This window comes from Alligator mississippiensis, chromosome 9, assembly GCF_030867095.1.
Source record: "Alligator mississippiensis isolate rAllMis1 chromosome 9, rAllMis1, whole genome shotgun sequence".
Taxonomy (NCBI): Eukaryota; Metazoa; Chordata; order Crocodylia; family Alligatoridae; genus Alligator; species Alligator mississippiensis.
In genome coordinates this window covers 59,306,380-59,332,234 of record NC_081832.1, presented here as the reverse complement: position 1 = coordinate 59,332,234, position 25,855 = coordinate 59,306,380, and the positions used below count along the sequence as shown (strand labels likewise).

At 45.3% G+C, this 25,855-nt stretch overlaps 1 protein-coding gene across 14 annotated transcripts in view; it reads left to right on the top strand.

Annotated features, from left to right (window-relative positions):
• Nucleotides 1–343: 343 nt before the first annotated feature.
• Nucleotides 344–25,855, top strand: part of TTC1 (tetratricopeptide repeat domain 1) — a 109,799-nt gene continuing 84,287 nt past the window's right edge. For 3 of the 14 annotated variants that reach the window (XM_059733491.1, XM_059733492.1, XM_059733493.1), the window contains exons 1-4: nucleotides 685–1,453; nucleotides 2,402–2,748; nucleotides 21,410–21,470; nucleotides 24,227–24,339. In XM_059733491.1, the coding sequence (XP_059589474.1) occupies nucleotides 1,429–1,453; nucleotides 2,402–2,748; nucleotides 21,410–21,470; nucleotides 24,227–24,339 (546 nt within the window). In that variant the 5' untranslated portion in view covers nucleotides 685–1,428. Of the gene's footprint in view, nucleotides 638–676; nucleotides 1,454–2,401; nucleotides 2,749–21,409; nucleotides 21,471–24,226; nucleotides 24,340–25,855 lie in introns of those variants that run through there. The other 11 variants (XM_059733484.1, XM_059733485.1, XM_059733489.1 and 8 more) reach the window with 10 other exon arrangements.

The window sequence follows — 25,855 nt, the reverse complement described above, 5'->3', positions numbered from 1 at the left end:
TCATCTAGCGACTTCAGTGCTGCGAGTCGCTTAACATGGGAACCCCAGGTTTGCTTAAAAGAAAAAAAAAAGTGGAAACAACTGGAAAACAAGCTACAGGCCCCAAACGCGTTATTTTCAGGCCCCGCCACCTCCAGTACGTGCTGAACTGGCCGGGCAGAGCTGGGGCGGGGCTGGGAGGGGGAGGGGAGGGGCGAGCCTGAGCCACTGGCAGGAGCGAGGCTGCGCACGCCCGGTCTCCACCTTTTCCGTAACACAAAATGGCCGCCCCTGCGGGCACCCAAGATGGCGCCGCCCAGTGCGGAGGGCGTACGGAACAGCGCAGGGACCGACACTATCCTGCCTCCAGGAGCGCCCGGTCCGGCCCCTAACGACACCCGCGCGTTCGGGCCTGGCCCGGGCGTCCTAACCCCACCCACTCGCCTCACAGACTTCAAGATCCACCCCAATCCCCGCCTGGTGCCGATGAAAGCGACTCGCTTCTGCCGGAAGTGACGAGTGGACGGTGACAAGACTACAACTCCCGGGGAGCCCCGCGCCTCAGGCTCCCATTGGCCGGGGCAAGCCGGAAGTGACCCTGCTGCGGGAGGTCGGAGGTGACAGGTGGCGGCAGGAGAGGGGGCGAAGCAGGTTCTCGGTGAAGTTTGGGCTGGGCCGGGCTGGGGTCCCCGGGGCGGCCTCTGGGCACGGCCTCCTCGGGCTAGGCCTCGGGCTAGGCCTCGGGCTGCGGCGCCGCGGGCAGGGTCCGGGCGCTGCCTGAGGGCCCCGGGCCGGTGGGGGGCTCGGGGCTGCAGCTGAGGGGAAGCGGGCGCCGGTTCCTTGCCCCGGGAGACCCGCGCCCCCTGCCCGCCCGGGAGCAGCAGGGGCACAACTCCCCGCCGCCGCCCCCGCTGCTGCGGGCGGGGGCGCCTCGTCACGGCGGCACAGACTCCCCAGGGCAAGGCAGCGGGCGGGGAGCCCTGAGGCCGCAGCATTTGCACCCGCCTCGTGCACAAATCTGGGGGGGGGACGTGTCCCCCATGATCCCGGGGGCTGTGCACAGCAGTGGGACCCCCCTCCCCAATGCCTCATGCCCCCTGGGTGAGCTGCCCGTGGCCCAGTCCTGCTTCACACCCCAGCCTCACGCACCGCCCTGGTGGGGCAGTGCCCCCAGTCCCTGGCCTGCTCCTTTCGTCACCAGGAGGACCGTGATCTATCCCTTATGCCCCTTCTCCTCTGTAGACTTACCTGCAGGGAGCTGTTCTCCACGCCGCCTGTCTGTATTCCTGGGCACGTGTGCGGGTGCACACACGCACGTGGACCCCCCAGCATCCCACTCCTAGCAGCCCTTGCAGGCTGAATCACTGCCAGCCTGCAAGGGGAAACCAGGCGTTTCCCACAGATCCCTGCACAACTCTGAGAATCCAGGACCAGTGGTGTCCCAGCATCATGCAGCCTGGATCTAGGACTGGAGGTTTCCATTCTGGGACTGTCCTGCCCAGTTATGAATGGGTGGTCACCCTGGGGCAGGGGTGGGCAAAGTGGTGGCTCTGCCTAGTGGCCGGACTCCATTTCCAGTTTCCATGGAGACCTCAGCAGTACCCCTGCTGTGATAGCATGAGGCCAGGGTTTCCATGGAGACTGTCCCCAACAGTGCTGGCAGGGTGCGCGGCAGGGTGCAGAGCTGCGAGCCTGGCTGGGATCTTGCAGTGACAGTGGTCCAGAGCTGAGGCAGAGCCGCAACTTGCAGTCTCCATGCTCTGGGTAGGGATTTGCAAGCAGTGGATCACAGCTCTGCCTCGGCTCTGGACCACACTGTCACAGCTGCAAGATCCCAGCCGGGCTCCAAAGCAGCTTTGCACATTGCTGCACACCTTGCCAGCTGGGATGGCGCTTGAGGGGGCTGTAGCCACCTCAGAATTCCCCGTAGCCCCCCATAGACGCCCCTCCCAGTGGCACCACTGCCCCTGCCTGCCCCACTTCTGCCTGCCCCACTCCCGCCTGCAGCACAGTTCCCCCTCAACCTCCCGCCCCAGGAAGAGGCTGACACCACTGCTGCCTGCCAACATGCTAGGGCCAGTCTCCACGGAAACCAGCCCAAGCCATGCAGATGGGTTGCTGAGAAATGGAGTCCGCTGCCGGCTGGATCCAACCTGTGGGCTGGACTTTTAGCCTGGGGGGAGCGTGTTATGTGACCTCTGGGGCCACCATTCTCACATGCACATGTTCATGGGGCCCAGTTGGACAAATTGCTTTAGCAGCCAGATATTCATTTCCCCATGGATCAAAGTAGGTAACGCTCTACTGTAGCCGACCAGTGTCATGAGGATAAACTAGTCTCTACCAAGTACTTTGAAATCCTTCAGAAGGAAGTTCTGTCTCCTGGGCACCCTGTGGATCATTGTTCCTCTCTTGTTTGCAGTGGCCGGGGCTTCAGAGATGGAAGAGTCTGAAGATTCCAGGCCCCCAGAGGAAACTCTCCATCGCTTGAAGCTTGCTGATCACAGCAGCGATTCCGTGACAGCTGGCTCCAAAGATGGATGCCTTGGAAGGAGTCTGGAGAGGGGAGATACGCAGTCTGCTACCCAGGAAACTGGAGCAACAGATGAGTGCTTTCATGACTGTCCTGAATCCTTTGAGGGCAAGGTGCCCAGAGTAGATGAAGAAGAGAAGATAACGAACAATGAAGATTCCTCAGAGAAACAGACCGAATTAGATGAAGAATACTTACTAGAGCTGGAAAAAGACATGCCTGAGGAGGAAAAACAGGTAACCTATTACATCAAAATTGCAAATGAATGCCACATGCTTACATATTTTTAATACTTTATTAAAATATTATGTGATGTAAAATGCAACATGCAGATGAAATTTACAGACCTTACATTTAACTCCAATACATAGTTACATGGGTAGCATCTAGTTAAAATTCATTTTTTTAAGTGATAGTAGCACGGAGATGCTATCAACCAAACTATTACTCTTTCATGCATTTTTCTGGTGTGATCAGAGGTTGGATCGTACAGTGGCTAATGCATCTAACTACGCAGCTAAAAAGTATGAATTTGAACCTTTCTCCCTGGATGTATAATAAAGGCAGCCCCTAGTCCACCTAGCTAAAACATTTGGGTTGGGAAGTAAAAAGTGGCTCAACATGGTGGTACCACACAGTTTCTTTGCATGCCTTTGGCCACAGAAACTTGTACTCCTTAACCATGCTAGACTGATGGGTTACTTAGTTTTCTGACAGAATAGACCAGTGATGCTCAACCTGTTTTCAGCAGGCCAGATTGGTAGTGCCTGATTCCTTCCGTGGTCTGGCTCTGGCTGGTGGACCCAATCCATCACCTGAGGCTCCCTCCAGCCATGCAGAAGGCGGTGCAGGCAGCCCGGCCCTGATCCAGTGGGGAGAAGGGGCTTGATCTGGCCCTAGCCTGGCCCTTCGTGGGAAAAGGGGCATGACCTGGCTACAGTCCAGTCACACAGAGAGAGGGGTATGACCAGGCCCCAACCTGGCTGGACGGGCATGGCCTAGCCTTGTACAAGCAAGACAGGGGCATTGCCTGTCCCTAGCCTGGCTGGGCAGGGGGGAGCAGGCTTGACATGATACAACTGCGGTAAACAATCTGCACAGGAGGAGGGGGTGTGGGCATGTACTACCAGAAGGACCCGCAGCCTGACCCCAGCCTAGCTGAGTGGAGGGAAGAGGGTGTGACCCAGGCCTGATCTGGCTGTGTTGGGGGAGGGTTGGGGCCTGGCTCATACCTTCTAGGATCAGAAGGGACCTGAACAGATCATCAACTCCAAACCCCTGCCCTGGGTAGGAACAAGTGCTGGGATCACAATACCCCAGGCAGATATCTATCCAACTTCCTCTTGAAGACCCCCAGGATAGGGGAGAGTACCACTTCCCTTGGGAGCCCACTCCAGAGCCAGGCAGCCCTAACTGTAAAGTAATGCCTCCTGATATCAAGCCTGAACCTACTCTCAATCAATTTGTGGCCGTTATTTCTTGTTATCTCAGGTGGTGCCTGGGGGAACAGAGCCTCACCTATTTTCTGCTTATCCCCCCCCGGTGAGTTTATAGACAGCCACCAGATCCCCTCTTAGTCTTCTCTTGTGGAGGACGAATAGATTCAGGCCCTTTAGTCTATCTACATAGGGCTTGCCCTGCTGCCCCCCAACCATGCAAGTGGCTCTTCTCTGGACCCTCTCAAGGTTAGCCACATCCCTCTTGAAGTGCGGCGCCCAGAACTGGACGCAGTACTCCAACTGTGGCCTGACCAGTGCTGCATAGAGGGGAAGGATCACCTCCCTGGACCTGCGTGTGATGCATGTGTAGATGCATGACAAGGTGCAGTTAGCCTTACTGACCGCTTCCTCGCATTGGCGGCTCATGTCCATCCTGGAGTCTACAATGACTCTAAGATCCCTTTCAGCCACTGTTGTTGAGAAGGGTGTTCCCCAACCTATAGGTGTGTTGCAGGTTCCTTCTCCCTAGATGCAGCACCTTGCGCTTGTCTGCGTTGAATTCCATTCTAATCTCATCCGCCCACCCCTGTAACCTGTCTAGATCTAGTTGGATTCTGTCCCTCCCCTCCAGTGTGCCTGCATCTCCCCACATCTTTGTCATCAGTGAGTTTGGACAGCGTGCTTTCCACGCCCACCTCCAAGTTGCTGATAAAGATGTTGAATAGCACAGGCCCAAGGACCGAGCCCTGGGGAACTCCATTGCCCACATCCCTCCAGGTCGAAAATGACCCGTCCACCACCACTTTCTGGGTGCAACCATCAAGCCAATTTGCCACCCATCTGACTGTGTAGGTATCAGTGCCACAGTCTCCTAGATTTTTTAATGAGAATGGGGTGAGAAACAGTGTCAAAGGCCTTCTTGAAGTCCAGGTAGACCACATCCACCTCAGCCGTCGGGGCAGGCTCTGACCTGCCCCATGGGGCTTGGGATTTTGGCAGCAGGGAGGGATGGCAGTATTGCCATCACGGGGAGCCCTGAAGAGCAGATTTCATTTGGCCTATGGGCCAGAGGTTGAGCACCCTTGGGATGGACAAACTGGTATGATTACTGGCCAAGGTAATCTGAACTGCAAGATTATACAGAAAAAAACTTATCTTTTCATATATTTTATTTTGTATGCTTTCCTCAGTCCTAAACAGAGTAGAGAAAAAACACCATTCAAAATCAGATAAACTTACAAAAACTGGCAGGGGGGCTTCAAGACAATTTTGTTACCTGAAATTGACTGCTTCTTTTAGGAAGTTAACTGGATTTAAAATGGAACCCTTCAGATTATTAACACTAAAGGGAAAATTCATCCAGCACCCTTTGTGTGCTTGCATTTATCTCATTTTGCTAGAAATGAGATGGGAGTAATCCATTTTTATCTAGCTCTTGTTCACTAGGACAGTCCTGTAGTGGTTTAAATGGCAACTTTTTGGAGAGAGTAGACTTTAAAAAAAATCCAGTGAATGCATATGCATGAGTATTTGAATTTTTTGAGTTATTTAACTCAGGTTTAAACTAAGTATGTTCACCATGAGGAAGTGATGAATTTTTGTTAAAAATACGGCTGCTCAAACAGCTTACATCTACAGGATCTAGTTTTGTATTAATTTACTTGCAAATCTTTTAATATTGCAAAACATAAGGTTAAAATATATAATCTAACTTCTAAATTTTGTAAAAATAGATCTCTCTTGTTTTAGGATGACCTCATAGGTCTACTGTGAGAAGACCACATGGTTCCAGAGTAGTGATTCATGTATTTTAAAATGTGATTAGACTGTCTAGTGAGGCAGATAATTATAATAGGGCTCTTCAGCAGTGTTTCAGTCTTTCTATGGTAATTTGCTCTTCAGTACTTGGTGAGATTATACAAGTTAAAATGGATTATAAAGAGGAGTCTCCACCAAATTTATTTGTACTATAGGTATATGTGACCTCTTGCAAATTTAACAAGACACCACTCTTGTTTGAAAGCTCTTTTTCAAACTAACATACACAAGTGTGCTGAATAGTAGATCATAGTGAGGTAGACTGCAGGCAGTGGACATTTACGCTGGAGTTAAAAAGGGTAATGGTAAGACTGTACATTCACCAATAATGGGGTAGCTTTCTCCAAACAGGTGTAGAATTGTACCTGCAAGAATCAGGGCTTATACATGCCTAGTGTAAGTTTCACTGCACTGGTTTAGATTTTATCAGTCTGCATCCATATTGAAGTAGATGTTTTGTAAATGCAAGCAGGCTATTACCTGTTTTCCTAGAGGCAAGTCACAGTAATAGCTACCTAATATGTCAGCTGCCTCTAGTTAGCTGCATATTTCTCCATTCCTGAGCCCTGTGTATTTTAGGCTGTACAAAAGCAGTGCAAGTTACACCTGGGGATGTGGGTAAGTAGGCAGGAGCTGAGGGTGGATGGGTGGGAGAGAGCTGGGCAACATGAAGGAACGATGGATGATGAAGAGTAGAACCACAAAGGAGAGCATTATTTTACAAGGGTAGGAACCAGTTTAACTTTGTTCCCTGCAAAGAGTAATATAAATACTGAAGTACAGGAATGACAATAACCACTGCAGGGTGGAGTGGAGAGTAGATGGAATAGAAGCTAAAATAAAACTGAATAGAGCTTTGAAGGAAGACAGTGAGCTTACAAGAATAGCATAGAAGAACAGGAGGCGTAGAATGACACGGGGAGGGGGCGGGAAGGGGAAAGGGCTATATATCAGTACTCTTACTACAGTCTGCCTGGTGGACACCACCATACAAAATTAATTCTATGGTTACATGTTCTATTTTTTGGTTTGGGCAAGTTGGAACCACATGTTGTAATGTTTCCTGGCCAGCTCCCCATATTAGAATTACGGAACTGGGGAGATTCATGTCAATATACACAGTTGAAATTCCACTAAGGTCTTGGTATCAGTTATGGTAAGTAGAAAATTACAGATTGAAATATGTACGGTTGTGATAGCAGCCAAACTCAGAAGTGGCCAAGCAAGTGAACTCTGTTTTATGCGGTTCAGTATTAGCAAGCTTATTTGTGTTCCTCAAGTAGTTTATTTCTACCAATTTGATCAAAATGACAAATGTAAGAAATTTCCTTATTCTTCATTTCTTTTTGTGAATCAAATGTCATGTAAGAACCTTGGGGCAGTTGGGGAGTGTGGCCTTATGAAGGGGAGAGACTGGTGGTGTGGGTTCTATTTCTGGCTCTTCTGTGGTTCTGCAGGGTGAGGGCAGGAAAAGCTCTTCACCACTCTGCATGTTGCTTTTTCCACGTGTAAAATGGGATCCATGGTACTCATCTCCTTTGTAAAGGCCTCCGAGATCCATTGATGAAAAGGCTGATATAAAGGCTGGGTAGTATACTTCTTCTGTCTTGTACAGTACCAAATACAATGGATTCTTGGTTTGTGAGCAGGACTCCTCTAAGTTTGACTACAGCAGAAATAATGTAATTAGATGCCTGTCTGAAGTCCCCTTTATAGAATACCTAACTTCCAGGGAAGATCATGTTCATAGCAGAAGTTACGAACTAGGATGCAACTCAGTCTAGTGGCTATAAAAGGACTGGGAATCAGAATTTCTTAGGCCCTCAGCTTGGCTGACTTCTTATGTAAATGTGAACAAATCACTAAACCTGTCTGTTTTACTTCCATTGCCCCTTCCCCCCCCCCAACCAATAAAATGAGCAAGTAAATGTTGTGACTGTTTGCAGACTGCTTTGGAATCCTCTAATAGAGGGTGTTTCTGAAGTGCAAAAGCAGACAAGTCTTAAATCAAGAAGATTTCATTAGAAAAAGATAGGAGTTGGGCAACTTCCTTAAAACATATGGTCACAAAAAGGTTAAAGGATATTGCAGGATCTTATGTTGTTGGCTGGTGTATTCACTTTAATAGATGGAGAGCTGTGAACCTTACCACAATGGCAAAACTACTATGTGCTTAGCAGTATTCATGTTAAGAATTTATTTACAGTATACAGAGAATCAGGCTGAGTTATGTGTTAGACCAGTCTTACAAGCTTCCCTCCCACCTATAATCAAATATTGTTCTTGATGTTCATTATAAGCAGGGCTTGAGAAGTCCACCTACCAGCTTTCTTTGTGTGATTGATGAGGCCGAAGCAATCAACCTCTGTACAGTTTAAACATGCTGTGTTCTGAAGTGAGGGGTTTTTACTCCATTTAGTAGGTGGAGATAACCTACTAGATGGAACAAAAATGACATGATGGCCTCATCTAGGGACTGCAGATGAAAAGCTGCAGTTACTGTGCTGCTACTGATTTTTGTTCTGCTGCTATTAACAAGACTCTCATCCATTTCATTCCTGCTATTCCTATCCCTTGTGAGCATAACTGGAATGGTTAAGAATGGCCTCATTAGTGTGGTGTCTCTGGATGAAGTTATGTACCAGATACAGACAACATAGCCATTTTTTTTCAAAGGAACAAATAAATTAAACTTGGGAGGTAGAAAAATGGAGAACCCTTCCTTAGCCCCACACAGAAGCAGCCAGCTGAAGACTCTGGGGTACCAGAGACTATTATTTCTTTTGTAGCTAGAAGGGAGGCTCTGGAGTAAGAGGGGAAAAAAACCCAGGGCCTCTGACTAGTAATCTGCCAGGAATTCCAGCAAAGCCCCTGCTTCTCTGCTGCCTTTGCTCCCCAGTGTCCTCTGACTTGGTACTGTTTGGTAAATTTTAAATTTGATTATAACTATTTACCTAACTGCATTAGACAAAAGTAATTGTTTTACCTAGTGTTAAGAACTAGACACAGCCTAAGCTAAATGTGGAAGGACATCTTGTGCCAGAAAGCTTCTCTAACTTGTCTCCCAACTATATAGTTGGTCCTATAAAAGATAGGACCAAACATACCTTGCTTTTTGCACATTCTCTGGATTAGCACAGCTATAACAATGCCCAGCTCTACTACAACATTTAAAATAAACATTTGTTTATAACTGCATTACTAGTTCTTACAGGAGTTTATTCAAAACTCTTCACAAATATTAAGCCCTCCAGTATCCTAAGGGTGATCTCCAAAATGAATGTCAACATAAATATCATTTTCCACATGCTGAAACCAAGGCTGAAAAGTTAAGAGCCTGATTCTTCAGTTGCTATGTAGAGCAGTACTTGAATGACCTTATTCTTTGTAATTACTTGCACATAGGTAGGGCAGTGTGGTACCTTATAGACTAACACAGGCATGAGCTTTTATCGTTTATAGCTTACTTTGTTATATGTGATAAATGGACTTACAGAGAGCAAGTCTAAATAGAAAGGAATAGTGTATTTGAGCAAGTTTCTTGTGTAAATTACAGGATCATAGGAAAGTAGAGCTGGAAGAGGCTTCACAGTTCAGCACCGTGTCCAAGGTGGGATTGATTGCAGTCCATTTCATTCAGTTGAATGCATACCTGTACCAGTCTCTTTATTTGCAGATGTAAAGAGTATTTCAAGTGCGTAATGGACGCAGAATGTGGCCTAAAATTACTTGCCTGAGGCTGCTGAGGAGCTGTTACATAGAATTACAGCTAAGGATCTCATATTCTTGATCTCAAATTACTGAACCACACCTTTCTCCTTTCCTTTTTAAGATGAACCCATTGTATCTGAACATCTGGTGAATGAGTAATCTAGTAATTGCCAGAGGAGATCCTCAAACAGGTGGGTGCTAGCATGGGTAGATGAGATTTTTGGAGGTGTAGGGATGGGATTTTAGTCCTTGCTTTGTGAGAGGGTTTTATCTAGGAGGTGTCTGCATAGGTTCTTAAGAGAAAAGCCGGGCTAAGAATTTGAATTTTTGTACATGCACAAATTGATACACAGATCACATTTATCTTATTTTCATATTTTTTGCAGATTGATTTCTGTTCAAACAGCTTTCTTGCAGTCACCTTTTCCTCTTACCCCTCTGGTGCAGTCACCTTTTCCCCTTTGCTACAGTTATAATTCTGAATCTGGGCCACCAGAACCACAGTCCCCAAGCTGTAACTGGCTCTGGTTAGTTTCATAGTTTCCTAGTAGCTAGGGTCAGGAGGGACCTGAACAGATCATCTAGCCTGACCCCCTGCCACAGGCAGGAATGAATGCTGGGTTCACAAGACCCCAGACAGGTGATCGTCCAAACTCCTCTTGAATTTGCCCAAGGTAGGGGCGAGGACCACCTCCCTGGGAAGTTGGTTCCAGATTCGGGCCACCCTAACTGTAAAATATTGCCTTCTGATCTCCAACCTAAACCTGTTCTCCATCAGCTTATGACCCTTGTTCCTCGTCACCCCAGGTGGCGCTGGGGAGAAAAGAGATCTGCCTATTTGCTGTTGATTTCCCCCCTGATGAGCTTGTAGGCAGCCACCAAGTTCCCCCCTCAGCCTTCTCTTGCTGAGGCTGAACAGGTTCAGGTCCTTCAGTCTCTCCTCGTAGGGCCTGTCCTGCTGACCTCTCACCAAGTGGGTGGTCCTCCTCTGAACCCTTTCCAGGCTGGCCACATCCCTTTTGAAGTGCGGCGCCCAGTACTGGATGCAGTACTCCAACTGCAGCCTGATCAAAGTCGCATAGAGGGGGAGTATCACCTCTCTGGACTGGCTTGAGATGCACCTTTGGATGCATGACAAGGTATGGCTAGCCTTGCTGGCTGCAGTCTGGCATTGGCGACTCATGTTCATCTTGGAGTCATTATTGACTCCGAGATCCCTTTCCGCCTCTGTGCTTTCAAGAAGAGAACTCCCCAGCCTGTACGTATGCTGCTCATTCCTTCTCCCAAGGTACAGCACCCTGCATTTGTCTACGTTGAACCCCATCCTATTCTCGTCTGCCCACTTTTGTAGTCTATCTAAAGCTCACTTTTGTAGTGTGGGCTTTACTACACCCTAGTGTTAGGGTAGGGTACAGGGGTTTGTTGTGGTCATTTACTATATGCATTGTGTTGCTCCTGAGATTGTGCAACAGCTGTACTGTTTCTGGTGATCATTGTGCAAAAACTGTAAAGTGTGTGTGATTGCGACTCTGGCTAACACTAGCTGGTCATGTTGCTCCTGGCCCACTCAAGACTCAGTATCACTGACCTAGATAGTAATACTTGTTTCCAGGGGAACAATACTGATGCCACAGAAGCTGCCTGATGTTTGCTGCCTGCTGAAGTAAAAGAAGAATCCAAACCTATTAAAACAGTGTTCAACAAATATCCAGAGGGGAACAAGGAAACAGGCAAAAATAAATTACTTAATTGCCCCAGTGAAATTAGGCCTCAGTATTTCTCAAGTGATGACCATGTTTCACTGAAATCCATCTCAGTCTTCTAACCTGTAGAAGAGATTAATGGGTTTTGCAGTGTGCTGCCATGTACTATGCTGTGCCTTACATGCAGTAGTATTGCAGCCTGCAGCCAAAATTCAGTATACTTCATGTCATGACCTATTTATTATGTGTACTGTGTAACTTCTGTCATTGACAACTTAAAAACTGGGTAACATGGGGGTGGGGACAGTTTACTTGTTAATAAAAGTAATAGATATGTGCAGCTATGTGAAAACCACCTGGGCTGAAGGCTCCCCAAAATGATCTGTTATGTAGCCTAGAATAAAATGGTTCAAGAGCCATTCAATGCCTGGCCTTTCTGCTGAGAATGTAAACAGGATCATTTACTTTATGGCCATTACTGGTTTAACTCAGTCTAATCCACAGCAGTTATTGTAAGTCATCAGACAGCCAATGGATGATATCCAAGGAGAGTGGTTGGACCCCAGTCAGTTGCAGACAACCAGAGAATCCCATGTGCTTCTGAGCTATTATATTTTGGATGAGCCTGTTCCTAGCTCCGAGTCTATAGGACCTATTCCAAGGCTCAGACCCTTCACTGATGAGTGGGATGTAAGAACTGGATCATAGGCAATCTGGAAGAGTAGATAAATACCTGAGCTAGAGGAGGATCCAAACCAGGGGCTGAGGCTGAGCTAAACAGTCAGAACCAGAGAGTCCAAGTCAAGTTCCTAGTCAATAAGCAGGATCCAGATACATAATCCAGGCAGTGCCATAAATTGGGAACCAGAGAATCTAGGACACTCAGAGTAAGCAGGAGCAGAGAACTAGGCAGGAGGCAGACTGAAGCACTGAGTAGCCAAGGCCCAGCTCAAGGGCCTGGGCTTATGTACCAGGCCCAGCCAACTCAACAGCCATTGAGCTTGACCCTTGCAGCTGATGCCACTTTAATACCAGGTGGCCCTTATAAGGGTACATATTGTCTTATAACAATGGGACATTGTGTGATTGCTCTCATACCATGAAACCAGAGCCTCTGGTCTCCTGAGAATGTCAGTCCACTTGCTTAGTCATGCTTTTTTAATAGTTGAAACTAGGCTGCAGTCGCTCTCAGCTCCCAGGAATGCTGAGAACATGGGCTTAGAGGAATTCCTTAAATATGGGCTCATTTGACTCTGATTTTGAAGTACCACTTGAGAGCGAAAGCTATTGTCAGCAGCATAACTGAGGAGGGGCAGCAACCCTGAGCACTGACTTAGGGGTGGGGCAGAGGAAGTAAGGGAGCAGAAAAACAACAGCTCTTGCTGCTGCTGCCAGCTAACTGCTCTGCTGGCACTGGCACCCAGGAGCCACTACTACCTGGGCACTTGATTTTCTGAGGAGTGCTGTCTGACACCCTTTTTTTAAGTCCCTTTTTCATGGCTCAGACTCAAAATGCTCCCATCTCTTCCTCCAACAAGGCCTTTGCACAGAGTTCACTGTTCTACAAGGTTAAGCCAGTAGTCAAAAAAAATTAAAAATTGATGGTTTGATGGCCTTAGACTATTCAAATAGGTACTGGACGCTTTTCCTGGGCCCGTCACTTGTCTGGAATGAATCGTAATAGACTGAGTTTGTTGAACCAAGCTGCTTTGAAAAAAAAATGGAAGCCAGCACACAACATGGGAGGCAGGGTATAAAAATGCGTGTCATTGTTTTCAGTCTGTTATTTGTAAGAACTTACTGTAGAGCTTAGAGAGCTCAGAACTTATTGCTGAGCCAATATCTTGGGATGTAAAGCCTTTAGTGGCTGTTTCCAAGCTCCTGACTTACTGAACAGGGGGAATCTCTGGATTTCTACTGTATTTCACTATGCTTTCCCTCCTTCACTGGTCATTGACATTCTCTTTAAAAATATTCCAGTTTCTAGTGATTGTATGTTTAGAAAAATTCACTGAGCAATGCAGTATATTCGCTATTTTAAATCATGCATTTCAATTGGTTAAAATATAGAGGTGCATCAATATATCGGTCTGATATCGGATTGGCTTCGACGTAAAGAAAATTGACTATCAGCTGTTTTTGCCTGACATGGCCAATTAAATGCCTATGTGGGCAGCCACAGCGCAGGATGTAGGCGGTAAAGATCACAGCCCAGCAGCTTGGAGAGGTAAGTCTTATGATGGAAGGGGAGGGTGGAGGGGAGGGACTGGGGGGAGGTGCAGATTGAGGCCCCCATGGTGAGGGGGAGGGAATGGGGCAGGGGCAGGGTGGGGCATGGGATGGAGCTGCAGCTCATCTGGGCAGTGTGGGGCAGGGGGGCTCCCACCACTGCGCACACCCTGAGTGGGCACGGGGGGTGTGTGCCCCCTGGATCTACTCAAGGCAGGGCAGGATGCTGCTGAAGGCTGAGGCTGGGGCTGTGTCTTCCCCCCGCCTCCCTCTCCTGCAGCCTCCCAGTGCCACCGCTGCCTACTCCGAGCACAGCCCGGCCCAGCCCCCGCTGGGAAGAGCCTGGCACAGCCCCAGCCCTCAGCAGCAGCCCACTTTGTCCCATGCATATCCGGGGGCGTGGCCCCCTCCCCCCATATGCCCTCACAGGCTGTGCTCAGCAGCAGGAGCTGCCCCCTGGTGCTCCTTGGACAAGCTGTGGCTTTGTCCTGTGCCCCACTGTGGCCCAGTTGGGGAGTGCCTACCCACCCTCCCCACAAGGGCCTCAATCTGCCCACCCCACCATGCCCCTTCCACTACAACAGACTGGCCAGTCAGATACTCTTCTTCAAGCTGTCAGGCTGCATATCAGAAATTGGATCTGTATCAGCCAATATGACTCCTTAAAAATCAGCTATCAGTATCACCCAAAAAAAATTTCTATCGGTGCACCCCTATTAAAATGTTATTGCTCCTTGTTAAGCAAGATCACCCACTACCAGTTTTGCAGTTTTGATCATGTGTTGATGGTCCAGTGCCTTTGTCACATCCCATGCTCAGTGATTCCCTGTTATGCATTATTTCATGTCATGAATTGCCTTGATTAGGCAAACATACTGTATTTAATATCCTGGTGGGGTTTTGTGTGTGTGTGTTTGGGGGTTTTTTGTTGTTGTTGTTGTTTTTTGGACACTTGATGTTGCCTCAAGGTGTTTTAGTAAACCTCTGCAGCAATTTTCTGCAGTTCACATTTGATCAGACTTCAGAAATAGCATAATTTAAATGTGGTAGTCAAATCTCTGATAGTTTTAAAAAACACTCTTAGGAAAATCTGAAGCTCTGCTGCCCTGCAAATGCTGATAAGGAACTTTCCAGAAAGGAAGGGTGGGTGGATGTGAAAGCATTATGAACAGCTTGCTAGGATGTAAGACCAAATGGAAGTATCCATCAGTATCATAGTGAAAAGGAATCTACCCTAGTATGAAGTGATAACAAGTACAAGTAGGGGAAAAATGACTAACTTACAAACTTGGCTATCTTGTTGGAAGTTACTGAGATACTTTTGTATAGAAATAGGACTTATAGGTTGATGGGTGTCCATTTAAACTTGGCTGATTTTGTGGAAAGCTATGAAGTTGGGAATTTTACCCATGGAAATGCCTATTAGGGTGGCCAAAATCTGCAACCAACTTCCCAGGGAAGTGGTCTTTGCCCCTAACTTGGGCAAATTCAAGAGGAGGTTGGACGATCTCCTGTCTGGGGTCTTGTGAACCCAGCATACATTCCTGCCTGTGGCAGAGGGTCAGGCTAGATGATCTGTTCAGGTCCCTCCTGACCCTAGCTACTATGAAACTATGAATCAAGTGTGAAATACAATCCCTGGATAACAGCATTGCTAAATATGCTGTCACTTTGGTCAAATGGGAGAAAAGATTGATTGTTGGAAATCAGGCCTCAAATTGAGTTGTCTGATTTTCTTCATTAGTAAGCATTGTGCTGTTTACTATTTTTTTTAAAAAGCTGATTTAATACCTGAGTGCCTGATTACCAGGACAATGGGAGTTAAGCCTCTAACTGTCACTTGTACCTAGGAAAATCTACCCCAAGATATGACAGGGATTTGGTAAGTGGAAGACGAAGCAGTTGACTTTATAGAGTCAAATATGAGCACCAAGTTGTCTATTCACTTTCATTTTAGTTTATGTGGCTTTATAGATTTCATGAGGAGATGACATAAATTTATATTAATGTCACTCTGACATCCAAGGAACAAAACATTAAACCAGCTAGTAATGCATTGCCATTTCAGACAAATTTCCACTTGTCTTGGAAATATTAGTTATGCCAGCATAGTCAAACACAAAACTAAGAAACCTGGCTAGGACTTCCAGATGGTGGCTGTGCAGGGACTACTGTGCCCATTTCTGAAAATCTGCCTTGCAGCTCTTGGAAGTAGCTACACCAAGGGCCCCTCTAGATGTTCAGGTAAAGGCGTGATAGGGTCTGATGCGCAATCCACACAAGTTGTGCCTCCTGCTGTGCCATGTGCATGGCGGGAGGTGTGATTGTGGGGTCAAGCATCAGATCCAGTCATGCTCTATTGCTGGTGCAGGGGGTCTATAATTGCCATCCCAGGCTCCTCTTGCACTGGCAAGTAGCAAGCTCCTGCAGCTGATGGGACTTAGCGGCAGCAGTGTGTGGTGCACCCCTGTGCCAGGGAGCCCCAGCAACTGACAGGGCTCCCAGCCACAGTTGCATAGCCTCTTTGCTACAGGGAAAAGACTGGTGCTAGGGAGTGGAAAGTATCTGTCTGTGTGTCTGTGAACAGACAGAGGATGCAAGCGCCTCCATAGTCTAACAGTTGTATTTTACCACATCCATCTATGCTAGAAGGTAGCTTCTGCCACCAGATCTGTGTTGTGGGTGCTTTACTGCAGTTATTTGTAAAGGAAGTTACAGGGAATCCTGATTACCACAGCCCTGAAGTGTAGCTCAGATGCTTGAATTGATGACGTAGCAGTATCTTCATAGAACTGCAGGGGGAAGCAGACAGCTGCTAAATCAAGATTTGCAAATGGGGGGAATAGAATTTGAGACTGAAAAATGTATATTTTATAACTGTATAAGCGACCTGTTATGCATCCTCCAGTGATTGAGCCTTATTTGGTGCAAGTGACTTGCTTTTAAGTGACCTTACCAAAGGGCATGGAGACCCAGGCATTGTCACATTGTATAAATAGCCTTGGAAAGGAGAAAGGAGAGCACATGCTCTGCCTGTGCCCTTGGGGAAAATGGAGCCACACATAGTTTCCCAGTAAAGCTAAAGCAATCCATCAAATAAAAGCCAGGGGAGTTCGCTTAGGAGGTGTTACCGAGAGGGAGGGATGGTAAACCAGAAGGCCAGGTATCTTAAACCTGACAGCTGAAGGACAAATGTAGAGTTTGGTTTTATGCACCTTTTACAATGTTGGACACTTCAAGAATAAAGAGTGAAGATGTGCAGGTTACTTTTCTTTGACAGCAAACTAGCTTACTTTTAAGGTCTTGCTAATTAACCTTGGATGTTTTTGCTAATAGCAGAGTTCCTATGGCTATATTCAATTGCCTTTGTCATACGCTGTACTGCATTGTCAGAAGGCCAAGCTGTCTTTTCCTATTACCCTGGATTAGTCCTTAATCTTCAGTGCCTCTTGCTGATTGCCTGACAATTTACGGCGAGTTTCTAATTCCTTTAGAAGTTGGACATTTGTAGCTACTCTTCATATCCTGGTTTTGTACTTTTCATAAACCTCTGTAAACCTCTTTTAATCACTGGCTTTCCTTAACCACAGTTTTAAACATTTTTTGTTTAAATCAGACTGCATTTAATTTGAGACCTTTGATTCTTTAAATCTTACTCAGTTTGTTCATTCAAACAAGCAAAGGCCTGACACTTGTGCATATTTGTAGTTCATCACTTCCTGGTCATTGATATACTAGGAAAAAATGACCTTACATTTTATTGTATTTTGTGTTACTCAGAGAAAGTTGGAAAGTTTGTACCTGATTCAATGATTATATTCAAAGCCTGGGGAAAGAAAAGGGTCAATATTACCATTTTCTAGATAGAGCATTCTGAGAGTCCAATCTGACCCACTTCTGTCACAAAGAAACAGGCAGTCTGCCCTGCAGCTACTTGCATCTTAGCCTGAAAATAAGGGGGTGGAGTACTCAGATGACATTCTGCAAAATTTGTCCCAAGGACAAGTCACTTACAATTTTTTCCCATATAATGGAAATAAAATTGATAGGTCTCAAAGCTGAGTCGTAGAATGATCCTAGTAAGGCAGTGACCAGTCAGTTTGCAGCTGTTCTTCATCTAAGTTGAAAGTACAGCATAAAAAGTAGGCAGGTTATATTTTTTAAGAATGTTTTTATATGACCTTTTTTCCTTTTAACCTGACTATGTCTGGAACAGATTCTGGCAGATACCTTGGTTGCTCTCCAAGTCCTTTCAGGTTAATATAATTTGTTCTGGAGACACTGACCAATCTAGATCAGGTTCTGCTTTTGCTGCTTTGGTATGATGGCCTCTTTTCTGTTAAAGATGACATCACGGGTGCACAAGTTGATCCAAATGTAACTGGTCTCTGGCACCCTGTGCATTAACCTTCCTTTGTGAGGAAATCTGTGAAATGTTAATTCAGACACTTGTGCTGCTATGAGAAATGTTCAAGTTATTGTTTTTTCCGGCAGTAATTCTCAACCAGGATGCCACAGTACCCTGGGCTACTCTGAAATCCTTTTAAGGGTGCCATGAAATATGAGCACCATTAAGTGTGCAAAGACCTACACATGATTCACAAGATAAACCTAGACATTTCACATAGGCATCCATAGCATCCAAAATATTCTGACCTGTTGTAGTCTTCCTGAGTTTTCTGCAAGAGAAGAATTGCTCAATAATTTCTTCCACATTCAGAAAGTGAAAGCTAAGACCTTGCATTTTCTGAGGGGTGCTTTGAGTCTAATCAGAACCATTATTTTGGAGGGTGAAGACCATAAAGGTGATAAAGCCCATATAAGATCTGTCTCAAGAGGTTCAGAAATGAACCAGTAACATAATATTCCCTGTATGTACTGCATATATTACAGAAATGTATGCAGCCTGGCATCAGGGCAGCCATTTGGATCCAGTAATGCAGGGCTGTTCAAGTATCTTGTATGTACAGGTGACACAAACTGAAGCATGAATCTTAGAACTGTCCCAGGATTTCCTGCTTTCATGTTGCTGGTTACCAAGGGCTGAATGCACTGCAATGCCATACGAAGAGTTCTTGAGTACACATGGCCTCTCGAACACATTTGGAGAGCCCCACTTGTAGCCAAATCATCAGAAGAAGCAGTTGTTAAACATAGGAATCTCAGTGATAGTTCTGGTTTCATTTAAGCTCACACATTGGCAATGTTTCTGAGACTGACACTTCTCCTTCTGCCCTTTCAGCTTGTGTAGCTTGCTTTGCAGATGGCAGGAGAATGCATCCAAGAACAGGCTTTTTTAAAGAAACGATGCAAGTTTTCCACTTCCAAATGAAACCATCTTTGTGCTCAGAATGTCTCAGGACTTCCCATCAGTACAGTGATAGCCCCAGTTGTTTTGAAGGATCTACTTTGGGTACTGGAGGTGCCTTCACCACATTAGCTTGGTGCTCTTCCTAGGCTAATATGTGACTATGCTTCTTCCATTACATGAAGTATGCCAGATAACTCTACATGATGCTCTGTTGTGCTGTGTTCACATACTCCATGTGCCCACTATAAATGTGGCCATGTCACCTTGTTCTGTTCCCCATGATGTTGACTCTGACCCCTAGTCCTTTTAGCCTCCTGAGAAAAGATGGACATGCAAACCTTAAAATTGCTTGCCTTTAAAGCTCTCCTTCCTGAAACAATCATCCCTCACAGAATTTACTGCTTTTGTTTTAAACAGTATTTTAAAAGCTGAATGGGGCAAGAAAAGGAAGTAAAAACTAAATTCATAATCCAGTTCACACTTTCTGTTTCTAGAGTTCCTACTTTAGGATGGTTCAGTCTGTGCCCTGTAGTGTGGTTCTGTATTGAGACATTCCTGCTTTCTTCAGATCTGCAGAAGGTGGGTCAGGAAAAGACAGCTGAAGTCTCACTGTAAATAGTTTGGGACTAATCAACTTAATGGGACTAGTTTAACAAGCAAGTGTTTGCCATCTTGAGTGATGGTTGTGTTTTACAGCAAGGCCTTCTCTTAGGACTGAGGTTTTGAAGGAACCTCTAGTTGCCTGCTAAATCCTGGGATCTGACTACTTTGTTTGCTATTGTAATACCTGTCTAACTTTTGCAGTGTTCCAGATGCATGGGCAGTAAAGAGAAAATTAATTTTCTCGTTAGCATAACAGTGACTTCTTCAGGAAATTACATTGAAGGTGCTTCTGTTCCATCAGCAATCCCCTGTGGCTGGATACAGCTTTCAAAAGTGGCTATCCTTTTTAGGCAGCTAAGTCTTGCATATAGAATACGAACTTGTACATTTAATGCCAAGTTATGCATTTTTAGTGCCCATATATGGTTCTTACCACTTCCATTCATGGTCTGTACTTGGGGTGCTGCATAAGGACTGCATAATTGTCAGTCTGTACTGAAGAAAAGCCAGTTTCTAAAAGCAGTGCAGGTGCTTGCTCTTATCTACTACCTTTTAATGTGTGAGGGTTTTTTGTTTTTGTTTTGGGGTTTGTTTTTTTTTAACATGTTAGTAGAGCAGAACTCTGTAAGGCTTACCAAGCCTCATCCTCTATCTATCAGACATGGTATCTGAGTATGTATTCAGAAGATCAGATAGGATCCTACTATGCAGTGTTATTTGTGATGTAGCAACTAAATGCAGGCCCCAATGTCTAACTTTTACAGTGTGTGGTTTTAGGTTCATCAATGTGGTTGGGAAAATTTACTGTTCAAAAGCAATATAGCAATAGAAAGAACCCTGTCTTTGCATCAGGTTTGAGTCTGCTTCTTGGCACAGCTGTGAGATGGTGCAGCTCTCTACAAAGAGCACTATATTTAGCTGTTTCCAAGGAGATGTTCCGTGTGATATTGATAATTTCATTAATCCTTGATTTACACAATCTGCAGGGAAGGAAACTGCTCCTTTCCCAGTGTTGGCTTTTTAATCGCTCAATGAGCTGTAATTTATAGACACCTTGACTTGAGCCCTATGTATGCCCATATGAGAGTGAAAAATCAATGGTCAAAATAATCCTTGACCACAGAAAGAAGGGAAAATAAACGCTGCTTTTTGCATCTTAGGTTTCCTGCATTGCCTTACCTGTGATGTTTTGGTATTGTTTCCATAACTGTCTTTGTAAAGAATTCCTCTGCAATCATTTGAAGTGATGGCTTGCTGACATCTTTTTGTTTTTGCAATGTCAGAGGCTAAAGGCATTCTTGCCAACTTGGCTTGTGCCAGCGGTACTGTTAACATATTCACGGTTGAAAACACAATCCTGTTCAGTGTGTGCAATTTTCACCATCTAATAGAACATTCTTCCTGCCTTTGGGTTTTGATGGCTTAGTCATCTGTGAGCAATGCTAAAAGTTACAGCAAGGAGAAGATAGCCTTACTGATGGGAACAAATACAGTTTTATTTGTGCTGATGACAGTCTTTCAACCAGTGTCATAAATCTTGACATCCATGTTACATTCACTGGAGAAGAAAAAAGAACATTCGCTTAAGCAATTTTAGGACAAAAATGTCACACTTGGACCAGTCTTTTTATTCCTGCTGCATTTAGAAATGCATTATTTTGTATCCTGTGAACATTAAACCCAGTTATTGGTATGCTTCATAGCCAAGTGACCACTAGCTTCAGGGACATGTCTCAAACAAGAAAAATATGCAAGATTTCACCTCTGCTATGCCTCATTTAGCTCCTGTAGATAGAAATTAAATTATACTGGAAAGATGGTAAGACTTTAGAGAACAAACACATTAATAAATGTAAATTATTTTTTAAGTGTTCTTTGTGTGAGTTATAGGTCGCAAGTTAAAGCCCTTTGCGTATCTGCCCAGTATGTATGCTAAATGAAATGGATTAATATCACTTTGGTACCTGTTGAAATTCTCTGGGATATGTTTCATTTCTGGTTTCCATGCATACCAATGCAGAACTGCAGCTGGCCTTGTTTGTTTCACATAAATACTGAGAGTCATTGTGCAACTCTTTTGCAGAAAAGAAGAAAGGAGAGCACGTCATTAAAGGAGAAAGGAAATGAGCAGTTTAAGAAACAAGGTGGGTTTAAGATCTTGCAACACGTTGCACATAAATTCTCAATTAACAGTTAAGTCTAAGGGCAGAAACTTTGCCGTACATCTTGCCCACCACTGTTCCCATCACTATCACTAGTTCTCTTGGAGGGGAAGGTGATGAGGAGGGGGAGGCAGGAAGAAGCACCTAAATTAAACAGCACTATTCTTCGGAGTCCTAGACCATAATCCAGAAAAGGACATAGCTGCCTAAATTCCCTCTAAAATCAGTAGTAAGGTTCACCCACACTATGAAACTGTTTAAGTGCCTGAAAAGCCATCATTGCTTGGTTTTCCACCAATAACATTAGCTAGTCACTTAAAGTTTTGCTGCTTTGCTTACCTAGAACTGCCACTGTCTTAGCCACTGAGCTACTCAGCCCTCATCCCATGGATAAGCTGTTGAGATCCTCAAGTGAGGTGTTCCTCTGCCTTAGTACCCTGTGTGACTAAGTCCAGTAGATGTCCTCTGGATGTGCCGGATCCATACCAACAGGATCAGTTCCCTACAAAATGTCAGCAAAAGCCATTTAAATTAAAAATGTGGCTGGTGGTTCTCATGTCTACCTTATGAAAGTCTAATGGTTAGAGCACTCAGTAAAGGAAGTAGGAGATCTGAGGAAAATGCAGTGCCTTCAACCTGAGAGTGTCCAGGAGAGTGCCCTGACCACCAGGGCTATCGTACAGCCAAGAATACAAGATTCAAACAGTCAGAGGGAGTACTAGGAAATATGATCCTCTAGCCCACTGGTAACTGGCAGGTGTGTCCTGGGGTTTAGTCACTATTCAGGACTGTACATATTTTTACATTAACTGCCATGGAATAAAATGTACATTGGGCAGCTGAGAGTGTTTAAGTTAGGAGGGAGGTGGGATTTTGGATTCATTCCTCCTTTTCACAATTTTCTGTTGCTAGCTTAAGCCTCACCCAGCTCAGCCTGCTGACTCTTGAGAATCCTTTTTTTATGCACTTAATTGTCCTGCACTGTATAACACAGGTTAGTCTTTGGCCCTTGGGCTCCCATGGTCCACTCCTATGGTTAGGGGCCTGTAGGTAAGGTCCTATGAGGAGAGATTGAGGGATCTCAGCCTTCTCTTGCAGAGGCTGAAGAGATCCAGAAGTGATCTAGTGGCCGTCTAGAAATTCGTTGTGGGGGAGGGGGCAGCAAGGAATAGGAGATACCAAGGCACCCCTTCCAGTAACTAGAAACAATGGTCACAAACTGGTCACTTCCAAGAGAAGTGGTGCTGGCTTCCTACCCTGCAGGTATTTAAGAGGAGGCTGGATGAACACCTTGCTGGGGTCGTTTGACCCCAGTACTCTTTCCTGCCACGGCAGGGGGTCGGACTTGATCTGCTCAGGTCCTTTCCGACCCTACCAACTATGAAGGTATGAAACTGACAGAGAGCAGATTTAGATTGGACATTAGGAAGAACTTCTTCACGGTAAGGGTTACCAGAATCTGGAATGGCTTCCAAGGGAGGAGGTGTTCTCGCCTACCTTGAGGGTCTTGAAAAGGAGACTGAACAAGCACCTGGCTGGGGTTGTCTGACCCCAGCGCTCTTTCCTGGCATGGGGTCGGACTTGATCTACTGAGATCCCTTCCGACCCTAAAAATCTATGAAATCTATGTAGCTCCCACTGACGTTTACTCGAGTTGCAGCAGCAGCCAGTCTCCAGCCCCCCCCGGCTCCCTCCTTGGTTTTGCTTCCTGCCCCACACCAGGGGATGAGGCAGCATGGCACACCCACGGTGCTAAGACAGCTTGTAGTCTGGGATGCCTGTATATCATGGTGCAACAGGGGGACCCAGAGCCAGATCACTGAGGGTGGGGTCCTGTGCGGCATGGAGGCATCCACATGATTTGCTGACCGGGGGTCCCATAACTTGCACTGGTATAGCCATGTAACTTGCAGCCCTTGCTACTGCAGCTTGCAAGACATGTGGCCCCCAGTTGCATAAAAGTGGGACAGCCTTGACTTAGACTAATGATCCCACATAAATGGATACTTGCCAACAATTAATGGTTGTTTTCTTTCTAGGCAGCTCACTAGAGAGTTTTCTAATCTGACTGATACTTTGATGTTATGTGTAGTGAAAATGGCTCATTCCAAGTGGTTATATGAAGAAACCCTGTTGTGTTGCTACCTTTGGGATATCTGACACCAAAATAGTAACACGTATCATCTTTCATGAGCACCCCTCTTTGTCAAGCTTGAATGTATAATCAAGACAAGAATGGTGCTATTTTTTAAAATAGGTTCTAGCATCTCTATCCATGTCAGGAGTCTTTTCTAGGGCTCTGAAAGGAGATGCCAGTGTCCCATCATATTTCAGCCTGATTTTTCACAGATTGGAACTGGAATGATTTATCTAATTTTTCTTATAGTTCTATACTGAGACTGATTCAGCTGAACTTCAGAAAAAAGTACAGGTTTGGAAGTGAGCAATAAGAATTAAAAATCTGCAGCAGAGCATTGATCTAGATGTTGAAGTATTGGGACAAATTCTAGGCACTTGGATCCAACTGATATCATAGGAGGCGTAGATTTAAAATTAAAGATGTGCTATCACTGATATATGCTAATGAAGCATTGTACTTGCTTTTAGCAGTGTGACTCTTGTCTTCAGTCTAAGTTGGTATTACTCCAGAGAGAAATGTTTCCAAAGAGTTTTAGTTCATTAACTCTAAATGCGAATGAAAATATGATGTGGATTCTTTTTCCCTTCTTTATCTTTAGAATTCGGAGAAGCAGAAGACTCCTACACAAAGGGTCTGCGGGTTTGCCCAGCTTGCTACCTAAAGGACAGATCTGTCTTATTTTCTAACAGAGCTGCTGCACGAATGAAACAGGTGAATGTACTTTCCTGTTATTGTGAAAATTCAGGAGTCGATACAATGAATCTACAATGCTAAATGCACTCCTCTTGTAGCTCTGAATGAGGTTGGAGGAATTAAGCTGTTGTTTCCTGTTTCTGTTGCTCACTGATCCTTTGCTATTAAAGATGTGGTCAGACATTGACTTGACTTGAAAAATATAGTACGGCCCATGGTTTAGAGTAAACTTGTTAGATACCCCAACCCTGTTCATGCTTCAACTAAATTCATAACTAGTCATGAGCCTTGTAACCTCTAAATATGGATAGTGCCTTCATATCACCTGATTAATATTTGAAGAACCCTGATCTGCCATATTTTCTACACTGGCTACATCAGGCTGCTGCATGATTGTCTTCAAGTAACCCATTTGGCATATTGTCTTATGCTTCAGTACTTTGCACGTGTTCTCCATCTTATGTGTAGTCCCTGTGGGACAGCTGCCCACATACTATCAAAAAGCATTTATGTGGAAGTAAACAGCGTTGTAGTTGAGGACATAAGAACATGACTGTTGACCCATAAATCTGCTTTCTAGATGCAAACTGAGCTGAGTAACTTGTAACCAGTCAATATAATTTTGTTTCTAATCAGTTAAAAAAGGGGGTGGGGGGGATGCGGGGGAGGGAAGACAAAAAACAAGCTTTAACAAATGAATGGTCTACCAAAACTGCTACATAATTTAAGGGGAGAAATGGGCACGAAGTGAGGAGCCAGTCTGTAGAACCCCTTCGTGCCTGATCCTTCTTCTATTTAGGTCAGTGGGATTTCTGCCAGCTGACCTCAATGGGAGCTGGAGCTGGACTTGGCAACAAGCGTTCATTAATATTTCCCAATATCACTGGAGTGCTGTGGGCCTAAACTCGTTGTCTGAGGCAGTTGAGTTCCTTGGTAATCAGAGCTAAAGAAAAGCTGAACAATTTTCAGTACTGTTTCTGTACAGGTCAAAGGTATCTTCTTGCTGGAAGGGAAACAAGAATTAAGGAAATAAATATTTCTACTCCTGCTGTTGCTTTTAAAAGTATTCTGAACGGAGCTGTCTTTTTCCTAGTTATGTTCAGTATCAGCAAATTCTGGGATATTCCAGTATTCTAAGGAATGTTGTGATTAGCAGATATTCATTAATAGCAGCATATTCTGTTGTAAACTGCTAACGAGTAGCAGAGTGAGTATTTGTACTCATGTAGAATCATTCAAACAAGCTTGGGCTGCAAGACAGCTTGAGAATTTTGTTTTAATCTGCTTTATAATGGAAGCTGCTAGAGCACCTCAGACATGAAAGCTCTGAACAGCTTCATATATCCTCAGGCTCCAGATGTTAAAAATCCAAATTGGTGGGGAATTAATCCAGTAATTGCCAATGGCAGCAAGGGGAATAAATGAATTGGATGCAGACCATTAGTGCAGTGTCTCTGTAGATTAATGGTGTTGAGTAGGCCAATACTTTGCCCTGGAGATATCATGTATCCTTGTTTTGAGTGGCTTCTATAAT